Genomic DNA, 13,465 nt, shown 5'->3' with positions numbered 1-13,465 from the left:
AGCGGCTGGTGTCCACTGAGATGCCTTCCCTTCCCTGGTCACTGTGCGCTGGCCCACTGGATCATTTCAATGGTCTCCATGTGAGCAGGCATCACAGAGACTCCCCAATCAATAATCCCAGGGCCCAGCCACCCCTGAGCTCCATGCCATGTACCCTGTCTGCTATACAAATCCAATGGGGTGTCCCCAAATGAGCAAATTCTAACAAACCTGCCCACAACTGAGATCAACTTTTCTCTCTGTCCTGTGCAATGCCTCCCTGGGCCTACCCCTCAGTACTGTAAGCCAACAGGCTGACCTGCACTGGTCTGTGAGGTTCTGGAGAGTAAGGGCTATTCCTCATGACCTCTGTGCTCCCTGGTCTAGCAGTGGGAGCAGCACACAACCAGGGCCTGCTCCAAGCTGCTGAGCAAACAACAACATAAAGTCTTTGCCAGGTAGGCAATGAAAACCAAAGAAAAATCAATTAACCACTGACTTTCCTTTCCTTGATAAGTGAAAAATATGACAACGTAGCAACTGAATGACCCCTGAGTACCTGCATGCCCACATTTGTCCCATCGTGAAGCCATGTACACCTTGAGGGGCAGGCGTTTGGCGCACCAAGTAAGATACCACCTGGGACAGCTGCATGTCATAGGAGAGGGCCTGGCTTCCAGTTCCAATTCTGGCTTCCTGCTTCCAATTCCAGCTGCCTGCTAATGCACTCTGAGAACCAGTATGTGATGGCCCAAGTAGTTGGGTCCCTGCCACTCACATGGGTCCCCTGGACTAAATTCCTGACTTCCAGCTTCAACCTGGCCCAGCTCTGACTGCTAGAGGCATTTGGGAAGTGCATCAGCAGTCAGGAATTCTCTCCCTCCCTCTCAAAGAAACTGAAAACAAAAATCAAAACAAAAACCCTCGAGTGCTTTTGGCACTGGGAAAACATGATTAAGACCTATAAATAATCCTAAGGTTTCTCGTACAATATATGGGGGAGTCCTTTGATGTACATAATGCTATTACTTCTCTAGAGCCCCCTCCTGAGCTTTCAAACCATGTGATCAGCAGATTTTTCCACTCCAGATTTATTCTTCTGCCATGTAAAGCTACCTCCTGCTGACTCCCTAGGAAATTCTTCAAAGTTGACATTCTAGCTGTGTTGTTTCACTGATTCATGCATATGACAAATGTTTCTTGGGCAACTGATATATATATATATATATATATATATATATATATATATATATATATATATATATATGCCAAGCACTTTGCAGGCTTTCAGCGACACTGCAGTGAGTGGTACGGACACCGGCCCTGCTGTGGTGCAGATTAGGGTCTAGGAAAGGTGACTGCAAGTAACAGAAACACAGGTGTTCAAAGAGCTACGGAGGAGGTGAGCAGGGTTACTAGGTACATGGTGGAGCTGGACACAGGACAGTGTAGCTGGAACGCACAGACCAGACGGCAGAGTGGCTCTCTCTGAACGAAACTACTACACAAGAAGACCAGGAACAAATATGCAGCGCATTGGCTGCTGTGGCTAGCAGCTATACTCTCGGGAGGTGAAACTCACTGCTGCAGCAGGGATCCAGGACTACTCCAGTGTCTTCCTTTAACAGATCACTCCCTTGGTGTGGCTTTGTCAGTCTCAGAAGTGACAATGACCGGCCCTTTCTCACCTGTCCTAAGGTTTGCTCCTGGGTTATCCTGTCCCCTTCCACCATCCTGAATCTTCTGCTTTCCAAGGGAATCTTTACTCCCATTTCGAAATGAAGTGCTGCTCTCCCTTATTTAAACACACACATTTTAAAAATCTTATTTGGCTTCACCATTCTTTGACTGTCTACTACTGTCACTAAATTTCTAGAGGTAAGAGTCAAAAGAAGAAAAAAGAAAGGTCAGAATCTACTGTTTTATGAAAATAATGCAGCATAATTAAAGGGTATACTCTGTAACCATCACGGAGCCCCAGACCAGGGCACACGCATGTACACACATACACACAGCCATGGGTGTGCATGTGCAAGCTGGAGTTATTAACATGTCAGAGTAATCAAAGGAAGAAGTAGCCAGCAAGCTCTTCTGATGGAGCTATGGGACAAGGAAACGTGGCTTTGTGGACTTATCACCAGGAGCCATGAGCTGGACCCAAAGGCAGGACAGGGTGAGGATGCCCAAGACAGACTCTGTCCTTCAACTGCTCTAAGGACAATTTTTCTGCCTTTGTAGCCAAGGGATTTAATTATTCATCTGGCATATTTTAAGCTGTTCTCTGTGAAATTTCACTTTCATGCCACCAGTATTCCTCTGAAATGCCCATTAGCTATGAAAAAACAGCAATCAGTTAATTAATGTATGTTATTCAGAAAAATCCTAACTGGACTTTATAGAATACAGTAACAGGCATGCTCACAGCCCACTAAATCAATGCACACATATGTCTCTTAGTTAGGAAGCATCATCATTCCCATTTCACAGATGGTGAAACAGAAGCTCAGACAGACTGAGTCAGACAGGTACCAGGTCAACGTTACCGACAAAACAGTTTATCATACATCTATCACAAAGTATGCGTGTTGGTGTGCAACACACACTGATGTGTGTGTTTGTGTGTGTGTGTAGGTATATGTATATAAACATATGTGTCATAAAATCTTCTTTTAGAACACTAAGGAAAATACTTTTCATGACCATAAACAACTGGAAACAAAAATTATAAAGCAATAAACAATACTGTTTCCTGGTAATCAAAAATATTCCAGGCAATTAAGCAAGAGCCCTAATGTTTTCTGAAACAAGTTAGACACACACTCATCTTCCCGTTCCTCCTGTACCTGGTTTTTCAAAGGCCCAAGGAAGCCTAGGTTTTCTGCCATCCGCTGAGCCTGGCTGTCCTTTATCCCTTCAAAAATGTCAATTTGCTCCTAGGAAGAAGGAATCAAATGAGTGAAAAACAGATAATCCACTGAGAAGACTTACAACCTCAAAAGAAAATGCTTAGTATTTATTTGCAAATGAGTAATTAAAGTGTGGCACCTTTCCAGAGATCTCTGAGCAGGGCCACCATGGCTGCCCTGGGGTGTGTTTTAATTAGCAGACCATCTACGAAACAGCCCTTCCAAAAACTATATAATTCTTCAAGGTGGCACGCTGACAAGGCAATCTGATGCCAGGTTTCACTTTTAATTACTGTACAGATGGCACTGACGAATATTTAGTCAGTTAATTTTTATGACATCTCTTGGAAGGCTTCCAAAATAAGGTTTTTCTGCCTAATATTGTTGTTAAGTTTAGAGCTTGTCATACACAGGCTAAATATTATCTTATGATTTAAAGTCTACTGATGGTGATAATAATTGATAATACCTAGCTCTACACAGTAGCATTCTCGCAAAAAAGATGCATGTGGTCAGACACATTATTTTATGCATTCTCTCATTCTCTTAACAAACAGAAGGGCTTGTTTTAAATAATATTAACTTTGAAAATGGCAAGGTATTATTGGTAAACCAGACTGTAAAGTGTGAACTTAGCTTCCAAGGTACTTAATGTAAATACATAACATTGTAAACATATTTTAAAATCAAATCACCAGCATATGAGTAAATTATTTAAATAAAGAGATCCAAGAAATAAAATTCCCTTTCAAACAGAAGCAAAATGATTTTTTAAAATCAATACAGAGAGTTGAGTGCTTGGCAAAGGTGTTAAGATGTCACTATGGATGCCTTGTCTCCCACGGGGTGCCTCAGGTCAAGTGCTGCTCTGATCCGGATTCCAGTTTCCTGCTAATGTGCACCACGGGGGCAGGTGGGTGGCAGGGACCCAGACTGAATTCTGGGCTCCTCGCTCCAGTCTGGCCCAGCCCTGGCTTTTATGGGCGACTGGGGAGTGAAACAGCAGACAGGAGATGTGTTTCTCTTTCAGTCTCTTTGAATTTCAAAAAAATAAAATCAATACATTTTAAAGTAAGAAATAATGTTTCTGTTACAAATCTTTAGTCATCTTGACACTAAGACACCACATGAAAAACTAGAATTATAAGACCTTAGCTTTTTTTTTTTCTTATAGCTGAGGTAGTTTAAGAAGCACTTTACACATATCACCTCATTTAATCCTCACAATTCTACATGGTACCACTGACCGTATGTAAAAATGAGGCTTAGAGACTCTGAGAAACTTGCTGAGTAGTTGGACATGACTTTCCAGCTCTTTGGACTGAAGTCAATCTTAATATCAATACAGGGGACAATAGGATTCCAAGGACCGAAACAAACGGACAGAATCTGGACCTGGGGACAATTCCATTTTATGTTGGTACTAGAGAACCTCAAGGTACCTTCAGGTTCACACCTGGTCTCCTAGGAGAGAATTTCTGGATCATATCTAAATGTTAATTGAGGCAGCAGCCACCAAAAGGGCATGGAAATATCACATCCCTCTCCTATTGGCTAATTCTCAGGGCAGGTTGAAAGAAATGAGGGGTAAAGATAAGGCCAAGCAAGAAAAAAGCCCGTGAAAACTTGCTTCAACCCAAGCCTCACCTGGATACCCAGGGAGAAAAAGGACTCAACCTCACACTTCACATTCCAGGAACAGACCTATTCCTGCCAGTCTTCTACTCTGCAGTACGCATTTAACAGCTTCTACTCTAACAATCAATCAAACAAGGGAGCCAGAAATTCAAACTTACCTTAAAAATAAGTTCTGGATTCGAAGCTGCCACTTCTTCAATGTCAACACCCCCCTGTGGGCTGCCCACCAGCACAGGGCCATTGCATGACCTGTCCATCAGAATCGCCAGGTAGGTTTCTCGGGAAATGTCCAAGGCTTCGGCAACCATCACCTATCACAGCAATGGGAAAGGCAACTTAATTCAGCCTCAAGCTGATTTCCATTTGGAAATCTATACAAACTTGCTACACAAATCAAATGCGTTCCTGTTCAGGCTCCTCTCTAACCCAGCGAATTAGCTTCCTGAGATTTTAGAGTTCTGTTCTCCTGGTACACAATGCCTATTTTCATCTCTTTAATTGATCTTGTTCACTTGTTAAATCATAGGAATTGTTTGCCTAAAGGAACCTTCTCACTTTAATCTTTTTCTTTCTGCCGTGAGAAACACTGTCACTTAAGAAAAACTCCAGGGAAACAAGTGTTATTTTAATTTTAGATATTAACAGTACATAAATACTATTACACTGACTTTTCTCAGATGCCACTGATGGAAAATGAAGCTTGACTGCCAAAGAGGCAATCTTTTACAGTATGTGTGATGGTTTTTTTTTTTGTTTTTTTTTTTTTTTTTTTTTTTTTGACAGGCAGAGTTAGACAGTCAGTGAGAGAGACAGAGAGAAAGGTCCTCCTTCCTTTTTTTTTTTTTTTTGGACAGGCAGAGTTAGAGAGAGAAACAGAGAGAAAGGTCTTCCTTCCGTTGGTTCACCACCTCAAATGGCCACTATGGCCAGCACACTGCACCCATCCGAAGCCAGGAGCCAGGCGCTTCCTCCTGGTCTCCCATGCGGGTGCAGGGCCCAAGCACTTGGGCCATCCTTCACTGCCTTCCCGGGCCACAGCAGAGAGCTGAGCTGGAAGAGGGGCAACGGGGACAGAATCCGGCGCCCCAAGCGGGACTAGAACCCGGAGTGCTGGTGCCGCAGGGGGAGGATTAGCCAAGTGAGCCAAGGTGCTGGCCCCTGTGATGCTTCTTATGTTAATACACTGTTGTCTCTTAATCGAGTTTCATTTGATATTTTCTTTTAATTTAAAAACCTAACATTTGCCTATTCAAAAATGCAAATGACACCCCAAGTATATAAACGAAAAGAACAGAGTTTTGTTTTCATCTCCAACACATCCATATCCTTGCGGCCCTGGGACTCATGGCAGTTAGGAGCTCACCTTGCTAGCCTGTGTGTGAGAATCAGAACAGGCACCTGGGCACCTCCTCCTCGGCCAGGACATGATCACGTGCCAGGACCATGACTGGCAAAGGTGAGTGGGATGGAAGCAACGCACTCCACACTCACTGCCTCAGCCAGGTGTCCTCATCTTGCGCACAGCTCCAATTGTAGGGAGCAATTGCACCAGGACTACCTGGCTAGTCCATCTTACATGGATCTGTAGGCACCATGGTAACAGGTAACAGACTTGCTCTGCACAGGACAAGCACAGCAGACATTCTTGAACATCTTTGTCCCTTTTTTTTCCTTACAGACCCCCAGTCTTAATATTAGAACTGGGACATTTTCCTAAGATCCCTGCTTTTCACTCTGACTACACAGTACAAGTAGGTTACAGACATAAATGGACTTCAGTTTTCCTAAAATGCTATTTTCAAGGGCCAGCGTTGTGGCACAGCCTAGAAGTTAAGCTGCCTCGTGCAATGCCAGCATCCCATCAAACTATTAATGAGCTGGGAAAGCAGCATACGATGACTCAAGTGTTTGGGCCCCTGCCACCCACGTGGGAGACCCCGAGGAAGCTCTTGGCTCCTTGCTTCGGCCTGGCCCAGCCCTGGCTGTCACAGCCATTTACAGAGTGAACCAAGGGTTGGAAAATCTCCCTCCTTAACTCTGCCTTTCAAATCAATCAATCAATCTGAAAAATGCTACTTTAGTGATTGTCTTTCTCCACACAACTTAATTTTTTTTAGTATCCTTATGGATAAGGAAAATAGCAGTAGTGCTTAGGTTTGTAACTGAATATTTAAAAGAAGACCTCCCTCTCCCTCTCCTGCTCCCTCCCCCTCTCCCTCTGGAATGGAATAAATATATAATGACCTAAAATGTTACAATGTAATGAGAATAGTATTCTTTCTTTTTAAACCTTTATTGACTTTATCACCTATTAAAAATAAAACACAATGTTATTCAGATCGACTCCTCTGTCACAAATGGAAGCTCATGGGCACTTAAGAACTATTTTGTAACAAGCACTGTAAGAATTATCACAGAACATTACTGCTTTCAGCTGGTTCTTCTTTCCCACAATGCAGGCCAGTGGCGATCAACTGTCCCCGAGTATCTAAGTTTCCTGCCAGGTTTCAGATGCTAAAAGCACAGTCACTCTCTCAGAATTTCTGACTGGAGGGTCAGCCAGTATCTGAAGCAAAAATACTCAGCCCTTTTCTTTCATTATCAAATACAACAATACGCAATCTATAGGAAGAACTTGAACTCTGCATTAATGAATGTTTTTACATTTTAAGACATGAAAACAATCATTTCTTCTAAAAATGAGGAAACAGTATTATTTCTAAGAAATGTAAATGTAAGGGGCACAAAATACAGAAGCATTTTGTTTGTGCTTTCAGATTTCGTGGCCTAACTACTGTCCCCTTTCTAACACTGAGTTGGTCCAGTGAATGGCAGGTAGTGACTTTCAGTGGTCATTCTGAGAAGCCACACAACATTACAACTTTAGAGGGCAAGTGTCACTCAAGAGTCCTATTCTCAGTGCTCTGCTTTCTACCACATTTCTGTTTGTAAAGAGCAGCTGAGGTCTCAAAAGCAGCTCCTACATGGCAGAAATAATCTTTGTGAAAACAGCCGCCCTGTTGGGGCCAACATTGTGGTACAGCAGGTTAAGCCTCCACCTGCAATGCTGGCAGCCTTTACGGGCACCGGTACAAGATTTGGCTGTTCTACTTGCAACACGGTTCCTGCTAATGTGCTTGGGAAAGCAGTGGAGGATAGCCGAAAAGCTTGGGCTCCTGCACACATGTGGGAGACCAAGAAGAAGCTCCAAGCTCCTAGCTCCAGCCTGGCCCACTGCTATTTGGGGAGTGAACCAGCTGACAGAAGATTGCGTGTGCACGCGTGCGCTCTCTCTCTCTCTCTCTCTCTCTCTCTGTGGGTGTGTCTCTCCTCCTGTCTCTGTAACTCTGCCTTTCAAATGTTAAAAAATAAATCTTTAAAAAGAAAAACAATGTCCTTGAGGAAATACCGACTATTAGGTGATCATTCATGATATTCCATACAAAGGCCAATTTGGAACATTATGAGCCATCCATACGACCCACGATATCTTACTGTTTTGGGAATAGCTGGAGAGAAATGTATATGGGCTCCACCAACTCTGATCCCCTGAGATGCATTTCAAAAGAGCCTCCTTCCTCTGCGAGTTAGACCAGCAGTGCATCTTTTTTTGTGGGCTCCCAGGCACAGAAAGCTTCTTAACTTTCTTTCTCTAATCGTTGTATCTATGTTTTAAAAAATATGGTGCTATTCAAAATGTGGTCAGCAAATGACTCCCAGTGACAAACCATACAGGGACCGTGACAGCAAAGACTAAAAGTAGACTCTCCATTTCTGCATTTATTGTAGAGCAGTCACCATTCTTGGTTCTGAATCATGGACCACACTGAGGAGCCCACTTCATATTCCCAAGGAACACACATTAGAAAACAAACATTCGATGAGCAAAAATAATCTGTGTGTTTAAACAGTTTCTCAAAGGAATTGAAAAACTAAAGTTTCTATAATCCGGAATACTTTTCCCTTTTGAGAACATGAAAAAGACACTTCTCTCTTTTCCTTGGCAAGGCACAAACAAACCTGGACAATAAATACACAGAAAACTTAAGGTAACTCTGAAAGTCACACAGAAGAAGGCAGAGGAACTAGGGGATTTGAGATTCAAGGAAGGAGATGATGATGAGGCTCCTTGCGTTTGCTTTTGGACTCCTAAGTCTCCGACTTGGTGCTGGAAAAATTGGCAATGCGGAAACAGCCATGGGCAAAGATAAAGAAATTTGCAGGCCCATGAAATTTCATTACGGAAGTCAACTAAACATTTAAAAGAATCAACACCAAGTAACAATGAACCTGCTGGACATTAAAATTATGAATATAAACACCACCAACAATTGGCAAAATAAAAAATAGAAATATTCAGAATAAACCTAAAAATGCCAAATGTATACATAGAAATTCATATAATACCTGCGAAATGAATCAAAGCAGATCTAAGAAAAAGGTGAGACAAATTATATTTATGTAGTATCAGACCTACCATAGCAAAGATGTCAACTCTCTCCCAATGAGTTTGCAGGTCTAACAAAATTCCTATGCAAAAATCTCAGCAATATTTTTCTCAAGGGAATATTATTACTCCATACTGCATTTGGAGAGGCAGAGGAAATGGAATAGGTATAATTGTTTTGAAAATGAAGAATAAAGCAAGGAGAATCAGTCTACCCATTGCAGAACTTCTTATACAGCTACAGTGGTGTGGTTGAGGGAAAGACACACAGAGCAATGAGACAGAGGAGAGAACCCCAAAATACCCCTACAGATATACTCAGCTGATTTTTGACAAAAGTAACTGAATGGATAAAAAAGGAAAGTTTTTTTTTTTTTTTTTTTTTTTTTTTTTTTTGCACAAAATGGTATGGGCACAAAGAGGCATTCACAGGCTAAAAAAAGGAAACTCAGGTTTGTCTCACACCTTATTCAATAGTTAACAGAAAATGGACTACAGGTTTAAGTATAAAGTATAGAACATTTAGGGGTAAAAAAATGAGAAAAAAAATTGCTATCTAGGGCTAGAGAAAGTGTCCTCAGCTCCAAGCCCAAAAGCACAAACCCATAAAGGAAATATCGATATACTAACCTTCATCAAAAGTACTTTTTACAAAAGACCATGTTAAAAGATGAATACTCAAGTTGTGCCATGGGAGAAAATACTTACAAAGCACATATTCAACACGTGATTAGCATTTAGATAACTCAAAACTCAGCAGTGAAGCAATAAACAATCCAAATGGAAAATGGGCAAAAGACCTTGTTTATAGTCTGTTTGTGCTGTCATAACAAAATACCTGAGACCAGGTAATTTACAAAGAATGAAAGTTTGCCTCCTCTGAGTTTTGGGGGCTGCGGCATCTGACATCAAGGAGCTTGCCTTCGCCATCAGGTGAAGGCCTCCTTGCTGCTTCCTCACGGGCAGAAGGCAGAGGCACACAAAGTCCTGAGCTAGTTCCCTCGAGCCCTTTACTGGGAGAGACTGATCTACTCCATAAAGGCTCCACCTCTTAACTTCACTGCAATGGGAACTAAGTTACAGTATGAGATTTGGAGGGGATGTGCAAACTGCTAACACATGAAAATTCACTGAAGAGAAGAGAATACACAGATGGCAAACAAGCGCGTGAAAGGATATTCAACAAAACAACTAGGAGAATTAGGAAGATGGAAATCAAACTCGCAAACAAATATTGGTGCACACATGGAAGAATGCCTTAAATTTATATATAAAAAAATTATAGCAGCCAATGTTGACTAGGATATGAAGAACCGTACTCACTCATATTTGGCTAGTGGCAATGTAAAAAGAAATAGCCACTCTGGAAAATGTTTACTGGATTCTGAAAAAAATAAATCATATACCTACCACATAAAACAAAAATTATCCTTAAAAAGAACACTTAAGTTCACACCCAAATCTACCAATGAGTGTTCAGAGCATATTTATTTCTGATGCCCCCAAACTAGAAACAAATCAGATGCCTTTTAGCTGATGACAGTGTACATCCATGGCATAGGAGGCTACAGAGCAAGAAAATGGAAATGACTGAAAATGCCTCTCTAGAAAAGTATGCTGAGTGAAAAAAAAAAAAAAACTGAATAGGTTACACTACTGTGTGATATAGTTTATATAGCATTCTGGAAATGTTGGCGCCCCTCTCTCATCAAAATTCATATGTTGAAATCTAATCTCCAATGTGATAATTTTGGGGAATAATTAGAAAATGAGTGTGGAGGCCCCGTAAGTGAAATTAGTACACTTACTAAAGGGCACCCCCAAGAGCTCCATCAACCTTTCTACGGTGTGAGGACACAGCAAGGAATCTCTTCTCTATTACCAAGAAATGGGCCCTCGCCAGATAATGAATCTGCAGGCACCCTGATCTTGAACTTCCGAGACTCTAAAATTACAAGAAATCAATGTCTGATCGTTGTAAGTCACTCGACTGCCATGTTCTGTCCTAGCAGCCTGAACAGACTAAGACAGGAGCATCAGCAGATGCATACTGTGTTAGGTGTGCACTGACTCTGTTACAATCCTACCTTAAGATGATATGATCATTAGACCCACTGGAAAGTGAGACACGGCTATTAAGTGTTGGAACATCAACAAACTAATAGTAAAAGGGAAACAATATTCTCAGCTGAGAATTTCATTGTCTTATCCTAGAACCCAGCACTAGGCTTGGCATACAAAGTAGGTCTGAAATAAACTTCCTGAACACACAATCAAATCTGCACAGGTTTTTACACTGATGAGCCTCCCAAAAAGTTAGCTTTTGCTGTTCCACAATACGTGGTAAATACTAAAAAGTAACAAAAGGTAACGTTAATTCCTCACTCCAGTTCAGCTCCTAATCTGCCACCACTGATGGATCAAAGACCGATACAGACTACCCTGGGAGGCAGAAAGTCTACATCAAGCTGTTACTGTTGCTGAGAACTTCGGAGACTTCCCACACTGTGAAAATGAACTATGTGTATGGTTAAACTGCCGTTTTGGATACTCATGCCTCCTATCCGAGTTCTGGGTGAAGTCATGGTTCTGCTCCCAGTGTACTTTCCTGCTAATGCAGACCCCGGAGGGTGGCACCTGACTGGCCAAGTGGTTGGGTCTCTACCACTGATGTGAGAGACCTGAGCCAGGTTCCAGCCTCCTGGCTTCACCTGCAATCGGCCCTGTCACTTGTGGGCATCTGGGGAGTGAACTAGCAGATAACTGCTCTCTCCCTAGTCTGTCTGTCTCTATCTGCCTTTCAAATAAGTAAAAAGAAATTATAAAGTTCATAGAAACACAGAATAAAAACAAGTTTATATGGGTGCGAAAAAAATGAAATCCCATTATAACTTTTTCATAATGTATATTTTCCATGAAAATCTTGGACAGCCATCATATACAGTGTATTAATGACACACAAATGTAGAAACATAAAATTTATACAGAAAAAGGACAAAACCATTATTTTGGGGTGGCGAGAAAAAAAGGAATTTTTACTTTGTAATCTGTATATTTCTGTACAATTGGAATTTTTTATGTTAATCCCTTCTATAATCAGAAAAAAAAAGACTTTAAAATAAATCACTCCAGTGTTTTTCTGGCAATGAGTCAATTTACAAGAATGCACTTATCTCTGGTATTTCAGGAACTTATCTCCAAACTAATTTTGTACCGAATCCTATTCTATGCACACTCTAATCTAAAATCCCTTGTGCCCACATAAAACAAGGAATTCCTACAAATAAAAATACTAATCATGACCTCTGTGGACAAATTTTGAATATATTATACAAGTAAAGCCCCATGAGCTGATTTAAAATAGAAATGAAAGTAATTATTTTGGTCCAAAAAAACAACAAATCAAAAAGAAACACTCTCAAAGTGTGTTTGTTTATTTTTAAAATGTATTTATTTGAGAGGCAGCAGATACAGACAGAAAAGCAGGAGAGCACTCTTGTCTGCCGACAATGGCTGAGGCTGGGCTGGCCAAAGCCAGGCCCCAGGAACTCAACTCGGATCTCCCGTGGGGGTGGCAGGGACTCAGTTCCTTGAGCCATCTTAGTCTCTAAGCTAACACCTGTCCCACACTGCTGAGTTTTCAAAAGTTCTCTCATCTTCCTGAGAGGCAGCAGGGAAGAGGAATAACCACAGTCAGCTCTTGTCTGCTCTTTTCACATTCAGAAAGACTCATGGAGCCAATGACCCATCAGCATGCCAACTCTCCAGCTCCGTGTCCTTTTCTGGGACACTAAGAATTCAGGATAGACCCTCTCATTTGTAAGCAGGGTGCAAGACAGAGATCATCACTCTGCAAAGCTGTGCCAGTGGAGCCCTAAATCACTTCTTGGACAAGGCCTTCTAACCATGGGTGCTTCCCAGAACCCATGCCTGTGATCTGTGCAGTCACACAGGGCCCTGTGCCCAGAGAGGTCATGCTGCTGTTCCGACATCCTGCTCCAGCCGTCCTGCTGTTTGTACAAGTAGCCCTGCCTTGTGATTTTGCACTGGGTTGGGCAAATTAAGTAGGTGGTGCTGGGCCTTCAACACAGGAAGGGGCTGTGGCCAAGAGTGACCAGACCAGCAGGAGGGAAAAGTGAGGCTTGGCCTCAGCTCTGCTGTTCACAATCTTGAGGCTGAGGCAGGCCACTTTCCTCTGGGCTCACTTTCCATGTGTGTACATGTATTAAACACACTTAGGAGTCCCAGCAGACTTCACTAATACAAACTACTCCCAACCATGACAGTGGTGCCAATGGGAGTCAGCTCCAAGTAGGGCTTGGGAGCACTCAGGAAAACAACTGTAGCAGGGTTCTGTTAGGAGGAACCGTGGGTGGGGTGTGTGGGAGCAAGGGGTGTCCCTCACTGAGTTTAAGGCCATGGGTCTGAGTCCCTTTCAGCTTTAACTAGAATGCATCTGTTCTGAAAGGAAAAGCTAATGCTTCAATCATTGATC

The 13,465-nt window shown here is 42.2% G+C and overlaps 1 protein-coding gene across 1 annotated transcript in view; it reads right to left on the bottom strand.

Moving 5' to 3' along the window:
- The window catches only part of SUCLG2 (succinate-CoA ligase GDP-forming subunit beta), a 296,898-nt gene that overhangs the window by 134,139 nt on the left and 149,294 nt on the right, over window positions 1-13,465 (bottom strand). Inside the window, exons 5-6 of the mRNA XM_002713297.5 lie at window positions 4,682-4,834; window positions 2,823-2,912 (exon numbers count right to left, since the gene is read on the bottom strand). Coding sequence (XP_002713343.1) covers window positions 2,823-2,912; window positions 4,682-4,834 — 243 coding nt within the window. The remainder of the gene's footprint in view (window positions 1-2,822; window positions 2,913-4,681; window positions 4,835-13,465) is intronic.

This window comes from Oryctolagus cuniculus, chromosome 10 (assembly GCF_964237555.1).
Source record: "Oryctolagus cuniculus chromosome 10, mOryCun1.1, whole genome shotgun sequence".
In the NCBI taxonomy this organism is placed as follows: Eukaryota; Metazoa; Chordata; class Mammalia; order Lagomorpha; family Leporidae; genus Oryctolagus; species Oryctolagus cuniculus.
Note: the sequence above shows the minus strand (reverse complement) of the source record. Positions and strands in the feature narration are given on the sequence as shown.